Below are 10,651 nucleotides of genomic sequence, written 5' to 3' on the forward strand. Positions count from 1 at the left end.
TAAAATAGTCTGAATATAAACACTTATTATAGGTGCACGCTAGTGATTCAGGACAAGCTAAAAACACGGTTTGGAAAATGGATTCATGGTTATGGTGTACTTGCTTATTGTATAAATTTTTCTACATTTTGAACACAAACAAAGTTACGGACCGCAGCTCTGATTGGTTGTTTCTTAACGGGAGCGAGTATTTCTGCAATGGCAATAGGACACTGGGAGGAGCCAGAGGAGCTTGATTTTTTCACAGATTATCTGTCTCATATTCTACTGTCAGGACATAATGACAGGTTTAACAAATAAGTAAAAAATATATTTTTACAAAAGTTACCTCCTGCAGCTTTAATGTGGTAAATGTAGTTTTTTTCCCCCAGACTATTCTTTCATCATATGTGAATGTATGCAATTTCTTTGATCATTTTGGCCTAAGACACATAACTTGTGTGTGCTTGCTCATAATGTGACCTCGCACTAGCCTTGGACTCAATGAGGACATTTTCACGTTTACTTGTGTACATTTAGAATTCTTATGGTACAATATTGTGTTGATTATAATGGTTTAGTGTGTTTTAACACTCAACCAAGCACATCTACTTGTACTGCATACAGGTGAACATATTATACAGTAAGAAGTAATCAGCATGATTTCTTTTCGGATAATTACAGATTATTTTTTATCGAGGATATTCAAAAATGTTTTTGAATATTGGTACAACACTGCTTTACAGGGTCTGAGTAACTTAGTGTTGATAAATAATGTGCTGATATTGCTGCAGTTTAATTAAAATTCAAGCATGAATCATTCATGACAATCTTTTCAAGAAGATGTGTCATTAATTTAAGATGCATCATTAACAGGTTAGATTTAGGATTGCTTGATATTTGCAGTAGATCTCCAATAAATCTGTAGGCTCATCTTGATAATCAAGATGGCTTTTCTTTTTTTTTTTTTTTTGGTATAAGATTCAATCCACAAGACCACAAAAATACAAAACAGACTAAACAAATAACATTGTGAGATTTATTTTATAAATACAACTACAAATGGCAGTTATTGGTCATAATTCAAATTCCACATTTTTCAATTAATCTTTAGTTAACACAGATAATCAAATATAAGACTATCTGCTAGCAAAAATTAATAACAAATGGGATAAAAGTGCATTTGCAATATCGAAAAAAAAGTGTCTTCCAAATGTATGTGGAGTAAACATTTAATTAATTTGCAAAAAAGTTTCAGTATTGTTTCAAGAAGCTCTTAAGACTGGTTTTATGCAGAGGTATGTAGATTCAATTAATTAATCAATTAAGGCTCTTTCAATTAATTATTTTTTTTGTTATTTAGATCAAACGAATTCCTTCTAGAAGGGATATCTTCTTCGTTCCTTAAATAGCAAACAAAAACAACGTGATTTAATTTTGATAAAATCCTTGGCTATTACTTCATAGTTACGTGAAAACAGTAACATAAAAAGTTACCAGGAACTAGACTCTAAATAATATCAGCCAATGAAGCAGCTAACTAATATCAATTTCTACAAAATAAGGCTTTTAAGAGATGGATCACAGTCTGCCATCATGAACATAAGATGTTCTTTGTGAATGTATTTTCAACTTCGTTATTAAAGGGATACTTCACCCTAAAATGCTAATTTTGTCATTAATCACTCCAAACCCAAATCCTTTAGCTCAATTGGTATAGCACTGCGTTATCAAGCGCAAGGTTGGGGGTTCGATTCCCCGGGAACACATGATATGTAAAAATGGATAGCCTGAATGCACTGTAAGTCGCTTTGGATAAAAGCGTCTGCTAAATGCATAAATTAATTTTTTTAATTTAATTTAAATTTAAACCCTCGAGGTTTTCATCCAAAATATCTTAAATTGTGTTTTGAAGATGAACAGGGCTTTTATGGGTTTGGAACGACATGGTGGTGAGTGAGAAATGACAACATTTTCATTTTGGGGTGGATTAACCCTTTAACCCTCTTATTAGTTCAAACTGTACTAGAAAAAACTGGCACATACCAAATTTCCAACAATATCAAGATCAGTCTTACATGTAATCCACAATTAATTGGCAATAAACAAAACACCACAAAGATCGTAATGTCTCAAACCGATGAAGAAAAATCAATTTTCTGGGATTATGGCACAACCAACTTGAACATCCATTCTGTTTCCACTGTAACTGCTACATAAATAGCCATAGATTCTCCCTTCAGCTCAACCTCTATGACACCAGTCTCACAGCTCATTTTACGTTTATTTCACAAATTATTCAGTCAAAATTTTGGATGAGAAGTTACTTCCAAACAAATGACACAAGAGGTCGGCACTAAAAGGTCTTATTCTTGGCACAGAACTATTTGAGAGGTTAATAACGTTTTCCCTCTTGGTCCTTTTTCTTTGTGTTCCAGCAGAGGTGGCATTTGTGGAAGGGAGGGTAAGGGAACAGGAATCTCTACGAGGTTTGGCACTGCACACCTCCAGAGGGGTAAAAGTCTTCCTCCTCTATATAGTGGTAATGGTGGCGTTCATGGGTCAGATCACAGTCTTCAAGGTCAGCGTAGATATAGAGGTCATCATCCATGCTGTCAGGCTCATTATTAGCCTGTTTTTCAGGTAAGTACCTTTCTAACTCCTTGAGTTTGTTTAATGGAAGGAAGTTCTCTTCAGGGAAGACAACCTTAAGAAGAAAATGAGCACAATTAGTTTATGTAATTTATTACTGTAAGTGAGAAGAGCAAGAAAATGTAGCTCAAGTGTTTATATATTTCTCTGAAATGGATAAAAAAATTCCCATTACAAATGTCTGTATACCATATTTTCCGGACTATAAGTCACACTTTTTTCCACAGTTTGGCTGTTCCTGTGACTTATAGTCAGGTGCGACTTATCAAAATTAATTTGACATGAACCGAGAGAAATGAACCAAGAGAAAACATTACCATCTACAGCCACGAGAGGGCGCTCTATGCTGGCAGCATAGACTGACTTACACTCAGACTTATTGTCTGAAAAATACGGTACTTTTTATTAAGTTTTCATTTTAGTTTATTAGCTTTAGTCATTTGAGTTCTTCACCTTAAACTAATATATATATATATATATATATATATATATATATATATATATATATATATATATATATATATATATATATATATATATATATATATATATATTTTTTTTTTATATGAAATTATGAAAGATTTACTGGCATTGTGACAATATGTAATCTATAAAAAGGAACCGTGATCGGATTGTGAGCATTATAAAGTGTAACACTCTGATTGTGAGTACTTTTCGGAATCTGATTATGTAATCCAGATTACATGTAATCAGATCATACCCAGCTCTCTCTCTCTCTCTCTCTCTGTGTGTGCACGCTCATAAATATGTTTTACACTTAATTTTCAGAACTACTGAGAATCCAGAAAGGTCCATATTTTGATAAAAGCCATGCTAACGTTAGTTATGACTAAAACACCTCATGTTACAGTTTCAAAATAGTTTGACGATAATCAGGAAATGTTCATGGGTTAGTGGCATCGCCACACTGAAAAGGTTTTTTCAATAATTACTACTCACGCTGAAAAGGATGATGAGTTTGCCTTTCTCAAATGGCCGACGGTGCAAAGGCATTCCCTCATTCTGAACACACTTCTTATCTCCAGGTCTGATCAACTCCCCTATTAATGCAACAAAGAAAGACATTATATTTACTTTACACATCTACAGTTTATATAAAAAATAAACTGGGAAAGTCATGGCCTAGTGGTTAGAGAGTTTAACTCCTAACCCTACAGTTGTGGGTTCAAATCTCGGGCCGGCAATACCACAACTGAGGCACTGAGCTCCCAAACTGCTCCCCGGGCGCCGCAGCATAATTAACTGCCCACTGCTCCGGGTGTGTGTTCATGGTTTGTGGGTGTTCACTGCTGTGTGTGTGCACTTTGGATGGGTTAAATACAGAGCAAGAATTCGGAGTATGGGTCACCATACTTGGCTGTATGTCACTGTCACTTTAAGAGTAATGCCAGTTCTGCTATTATTAAGATTTGATTTAATAAATAGCCAAGTTTATAATTTGTAGTTTTTACTCTATTAATGGATAATTGAGAAAGACATCAAAACCAGTTACACCAAATCCAGGTAGACCAACATAAGCCTACAAGAAATGCCTGGATGTTATTTAATATCACTCCTGCCACTTTCCCTCAGCCAGATCATCATTAAGAGTTGATATGCTTCCAGGTTCATGACATAAACTTCCATCAGGCTGTACACAATGACTTGCTTATCCACCAGCACTGATGGTGCTAATGTTATAGAAACCTGCATGCAGTGCCCCAATATGTATGTAGGATGGTTCACCTGGATGGGATGTGATGAGTAGAGTTCTGTTGTCCAGTGTATTAATAGGTTTTTGAAAACCACATAAGGACTCTACCAACTGTAGCTCCATGTTCATGATGAGATCCTCTCCTTGTCTGAGAGGAGAAATGCTATGTTAACCATTATGTTTCATACATAATACATATATTCTATGTTCTGTTCCCTAATTGCCTTGAGGAAGTGTGACACTAATCCTGAAATAAATTAATCTTTACTGCCGTCTCCAGCACATTATCATCAATGACCCACCTCTGAAAATAACAGCCCTGCATCTTGAAAAACAAAGCCTAATATGACTTAATGTTGATTGTGACTTAATTTTTTTTTGTTTTTTTGTCAGATTATGCATTTAACAAAATGAAAGTGGTCACATATGAAGTTTAAAAATAAGTATAATTTAACTTAGAATCTGTATAGTCGAAAACTTAGTTTAAAACATTACATTTCACTCTGGTACATAAAAGTTATGTACATGATAAAGAGCTTTATAGAGACAGGTTTTTAAATAAAACTGCCCCCCCCCCCATTTCAAAAAAAGTTTTCTGTCGCTCCTCTGTGTAAAACAGACAGACGTGAACTTTGTCACTGGCCATGATTCTAACCTTGAAATCAGGAATACACATAAAATAATATCTTTAGAATCAATCATACATGTGAAAATCAGTAGAGAACTGATAAAATTGTTATAACCTGGCTCAGAGAAAGACAGGAATCGTGGCAGTTTTCATATGCAGTTTCCTGGCAGGTGACACTTATACTTAATACTTCTTCACCTTACAAATGATTTTTGAAAGCAAAAATGCTACGAAATGCAGAAAATATGATGTGCTAGGCACTATTTTAAGAATCAGCACGCCAAAAAAAAAAAAAAAACACAAGCAATGTAATCAGCACAAACTTCAGTGTTCCCAGCATTATCTAGTCATTTTAATTCAGTTCAACTTCTTACTGATGTCTACAGAGTGGTTTTACCTGGTGAAAACCGGGTGTGCTTTCTGATCTAAGACAATGATGATGTCTCCAGGTTCAAGGCCAGGCTCCTGGTCGCCCTCCCCATGGAACACTATTTTCTGTCCATCTTTCATACCTGCAATAACACATAATCAAGCATAAACAAAAGAAACAAGCTGCAGAGAACAGATGTTTTGGACTGAACCGTGCGTTTCCTGTCACTTTCTAACCTTTATCGATGTGCACCTCAAGAATCTTTTTCTGCCGTAGTATCTTTCGACCAGCGCATGTTTTGCAGCGGTCACGGTGACCCAGTCGCTGACCTTGGCCCTGACAGCCGGCACAGACTGTTGATATCTGCTGCACCATGCCAGGGGCTAAGTGATGTAGCCTGACCTGGACACCCACCCCATGACACAAAGGACACACTTCTATAACTCCTTTACGGCCCCCACGACCTGAAGTAAAAAATAAAATAAGATCCAACTTTTGAATCCTCCCAGAAAATTCAAAACAGTATATAAGTAGTAAAATGCTTTACTATTTGAATATTTGGGATACTTTTTAGAGAAAAAAAATCATACTATTATTCAGCAAGGATGCATTAAATTTACCAAAAGTGATAGTAAATGCTCTCTATTCATCAAAGAATCATAATATATACATACATAAAATCATTAAAAAAAGTGTATATATATATATATATATATATATATATATATATATATATATATATATATAGAAAACATTTTCATTATTATTTTTTTAACAAAAATATTAGGCAGTACAACTTTTATGAATTTTTAAAATTATAAGATGACTGTGATCTTAAAAAAACGGAAGGAACAGCTGATAAAAAATTTAGCTTTGCCCTCACTGGAATAAGTTACATTTTAAAATATATTGAAATAGAAAAATAGTTTTTTTTTTTTTTTTTTTTTTTTAAAGTGTATTATTACTGTTGTAAGGCAAATAAATGAAGCCTAGGTGAGCATAAGAGAAAATGTAATTCTTATGATCCCAAATTTTTCAATAGTAGTGTAAAATATATAGCAATATAGTAAAGTTCAGAAAGGACCCCTTATGCAAATATAGACATTGCAGTCAATTATTACCTTCACACTTGTCACAGATGACATTCTTCTGGACAGCAAGTTTCCTGGTGGCTCCATTATAAAGCTCCTCCAAAGATACAGTCAACTGATGCACCACGTTCTTTCCTGTGTAGAGCAACCACAAAATTACACTGTAAGATTTATAACAAATTTATGAATTATTCAAAGTGGAATGCATCTATGTTATCCTATTAGAACATTTGATCTACTTGAAAAGAGGTAACAAATGTTAAAGATGGGAATATCTGGAAATAACTATTTTAGGTTACTAAGAGGTCGGAGTCCTTTGAAAAACAAGCTGTTCTTTGGAACATTCACAAATCTTCCAGGAACAACATGGATTATTGGGCTTTGCACAAGTTGTGCAGTCTGTAGCTACTTACCTCTCCTCTCCCTGTGCATGCGTCCCCCTCCTCCAAAGAACATGTCAAAAATGTCCATGGGGGAGCCAAAACTTGGCCCTCCATTTCCTCCCTCCTTAATCGCCTTCTCACCCCCTCGGTCATACACTTCTCTCTTCTTGGCATCTGACAGAACCTCGTATGCTTGGGAGATCTGTTTGAACTGGAAATACAGAATAGTGAAGGGGACATACAAATAAACTCAAGGACCACACTTTGAGACCACCCAGATGATCTATAAACTTCTATATACATTTCCAAATGACAAAATCACTCATAAATTTGAGTGAAACTATTAGGGAATTTATACTTAATACTAGACTTTGATAATTTATAAAATAGTGGCAGTCTTACCCTTTCCCCCTCTGTTGGGTTTTTATCTGGGTGATATTTCAATGCCAGTTTACGATAAGCCTTCTTCAGCTCTTCAGGGCTGGCGTTAGGCTTTACACCCAGCATATCATAAAAAACTGTCTCTTTCACCATAGTTGCCCTCTCAACAGGTTTATCTAACCAAAAGAAGAAAAAAAAAACATTGACAGTTGCATAATTATGTCATGTGTGTTAACCGTGTTAGAATTACTCTGAAGCTTGCCCATATTTTCAGTCACATTATATAATAGCACGGTTAGTAGAAATCAATTACATTATATCATAATAAAATGCACTCAGATTTAATTAGACCAACCGTTTTAAAAACAGTTTGTGTAAATGGATTTCAAAATAACGTTAAATTAAATATCAAGCCATACGATGTCTGTTACTAAATGGCGGCATTTGAGATCAAAACAACCGAAAAGAAACAAAACAGAGAAAACAACCACGTGATCCTCCATAGCATTTTATTTTTATAAATCGTAAAGTACCGTGAAAGATGGTGAAATCCCTTCTCGTCTTATGACTCCGTGTACCACCAAACAAGAGACTTCCAGAATCTTCCAGCGGCGCTCTGCATCTTCTTCTTGTGGAGCGTTATTGAACTTTGACTGCAGTGCGACCTGTTTCTGCCACCTACTGTACGTAGTGACGTACGACAGGCAATGACGAGCAGCCGTTTAAGTACCGTGTTTCCGTCGACAGCACAGCAGCTAATTTTATAAATAATTTTATAAGCATTTTTTCTCCCTGGTCGACAGATCTTTCATCTGTATTACTTATATGAATCACTAGCGCTTAGTTCACAAATTAAGTTTCATATTCACTAATAATATACAAAAATAAAATTTACTTTACTGTAGTGTTGCGTGTTTCTTGAATTCATTAAAGTTATCTCATCACATTAATCCATGAAACGTAGCAACCACACTCACATAATTGCAAAAACATCGCTCGCCCGAACAGGGACTTGAACCCTGGACCCTCAGATTAAAAGTCTGATGCTCTACCGACTGAGCTATCCGGGCTCCTTTTCAGTACGCTGTTATAGCGACATCTATTGAGGAGATGGCCAAGTGACATCGATTAACGCTTATATATCCGAATTTCGATATGGAACGTTCCTAACGAGGGTGCGAAAAGCCGAAGGTTTCATGTCCGAATGAATGGTTCTCAAAAGACCGTTTTATAATGTGATAATTTTTATTTTATAGTATAAATTCTAAGGCTATTCATTGCATTAATCTCGACAGGCTCCATAGCTCAGGGGTTAGAGCACTGGTCTTGTAAACCAGGGGTCGCGAGTTCAAATCTCGCTGGGGCCTTACATCAATTTTGAACAGCCGACTTTTCTGAGAGCCCATGAAATAAAAACATCATTCGTCGCAGTTAAGAATTAAATGTAGCCCAATTTTATGTTAATCAATTAGGTATTGCTATTTGTTTTAAGGATATCCTACCACCAATGCTTCTGGAATCTTTAATTTACATTTACATTACATTTATTCATTTAGCAGACGCTTTTATCCAAAGCGACTTTACAGATGAAGACAGTGGAAGCAATCAAAAACAACAAAAAGAGCAATGATATATAAGTGCTATAACAAGTCTCAGTTAGGTTAACACAGTAACACGTAGCATGGGATTTTAACTAATATAATAAATAAAAGAAAACAGATAGAATAAAAAAAATAAAAGAATAGAGCAAGCTAGTTAGAGGTCTTTACACACACACACACACACACACACAATACATATACAATTGCATACTAAATGAAAAGAAAATAGAATACAAAAAGATTAGAAAGGTAGTTAGATTTTTTTAAGAATGAATTAGAATAGTGAGTGTTAAAGTTAGAGGGTCAAAATAAAGATGGAAGAGATGTGTTTTAAGCCGATTCTTGAAGATGGCTTAGGACTCAGCTGCTCGATTGGAGTTCCGCCTAAAAGTGACTTTGTGCTTCTTTGGGATGGCACAATCAAGCGACGTTCACTTGCAGAACGCAAGCTTCTAGAGGGCACATAAGTCTGAAGTAACGAATTTAGGTAAATGGGTGCAGAGCCAGTGGTAGTTTTGTAGGCAAACATCAATGCCTTGAATTTTATGCGAGCAGCTATTGGAAGCCAGTGCAAATTGATAAACAGAGGTGTGACGTGTATTCTTTTTGGCTCATTAAAAATTAATCTTGCTGCCGCGTTCTGAATTAATTGTAAAGGTTTGATAGAATTGGCTGGAAGACCTGCCAAAGAGGGCATTGCAATAGTCCAGCTTGGACAGAACAAGAGCTTGAACAAGGAGTTGTGCAGCATCTTATTTCATGCAATTTCAGAACATTTCTGTATCCTGTATCCTACATCACTGTGTTATTTATTTTAATAATAATAATAATTTTCTTTTTAATAATAATTTATAATAATTGTAGGAGTTTAACAGGATCCTTTGCCGACTATTTTCAGTAGCGAAAATTCCTGGTGAGGTTGTCTATATTAACGACAGATGGCGCTAAAGTCTTGAACCAAAGATCATTGTAAGCGCATAAGTTGACATAGCTACATCTGTATCACGTGTGAATTTAATACTTCCCTCCTGTGTTTGAAAATGTGACCATGTTCTTAACAAAAAGATTCCAATTTTTATATTATTTTGTAATAACCTATTATTGTATGTAATAGATTATTTCATAGCAATTTTTTTGCTAAGAGGATTTCCAGTTTTTAATTCTCAGTTTTTTAAAACATTTACTGGGCAACAAAATACTGTACTTGTGTTTATAAAAAAAATAAAAAAAAAAAAAATAAAAAAAATGATACAAAACATATTTACCAGCAGCGGTGCCACTAATCTAACTCTGGCCTGGGTTAACAACCAACGTTTTAATTTCTTTCAGTCTCTGTATAAAATGCATGTTTTGGTGATGTTCTGTGTCTTATGTTTTATTATATTTAGTGATACATAAAAATCAACAGTTTACAACCTACCAGCAAAAATGAGGTCAGCTTTCCATTTATACAGTTACTAGATAATATATATGAATTATTGCTTTTTTCGATATATTACAACACAAATCAATCATAATTCTTGCTCACCTTCAAACTAAATGAAAAAAACATGACCAACCAGACAGGTTTCCTCATCCCTCCAAATGGTCATCTGCGGTGCGTTAAAAGTTTAGCAACGTCTGATATGTTCACGAGTCGATCCTTGTTCCCGAACCAAACTGAATCGGTCCGACCGGTTCTCAATCCAACTCACCGATTTATTGGACCGAGAACCGTGGCTCGGTGGCTGCATGCAGCTTTCAAACTATATAACAAATTTGGAATACGATTAAGAACAATTATGCCACCATGCCATTACTTTCATATTCGCATATTTAAATCACGCTGTGACGAAGTAACCAGCATACGACT

General features: G+C 35.2%; 1 protein-coding gene and 2 non-coding genes across 3 annotated transcripts; 1 reads left to right on the forward strand and 2 right to left on the reverse strand.

Moving 5' to 3' along the window:
* Positions 1-1,004: 1,004 nt before the first annotated feature.
* On the reverse strand, positions 1,005-7,913 carry LOC113098187 (dnaJ homolog subfamily A member 1-like). Its single transcript, XM_026263167.1, has 9 exons — positions 7,732-7,913; positions 7,220-7,374; positions 6,848-7,028; positions 6,465-6,569; positions 5,580-5,807; positions 5,371-5,485; positions 4,378-4,493; positions 3,592-3,692; positions 1,005-2,686 (listed from the first exon to the last, which is right to left on the reverse strand). The coding sequence occupies exons 2-9, from the start codon at positions 7,349-7,351 to the stop codon at positions 2,462-2,464; spliced, it is 1,203 nt and encodes a 400-aa protein (XP_026118952.1). The 5' UTR covers positions 7,352-7,374; positions 7,732-7,913; the 3' UTR covers positions 1,005-2,461.
* A 282-nt stretch (positions 7,914-8,195) lies between these two features.
* On the reverse strand, positions 8,196-8,268 carry trnak-uuu (transfer RNA lysine (anticodon UUU)). Its single transcript has one exon. It is a non-coding gene; the product is annotated as a tRNA-Lys (tRNA).
* A 224-nt stretch (positions 8,269-8,492) lies between these two features.
* Positions 8,493-8,565, forward strand: trnat-ugu (transfer RNA threonine (anticodon UGU)). The gene has a single exon. It is a non-coding gene; the product is annotated as a tRNA-Thr (tRNA).
* The last annotated feature ends 2,086 nt before the right edge of the window (positions 8,566-10,651 follow it).

Source organism: Carassius auratus, unplaced genomic scaffold (assembly GCF_003368295.1).
Source record: "Carassius auratus strain Wakin unplaced genomic scaffold, ASM336829v1 scaf_tig00216437, whole genome shotgun sequence".
NCBI lineage: Eukaryota > Metazoa > Chordata > Actinopteri > Cypriniformes > Cyprinidae > Carassius > Carassius auratus.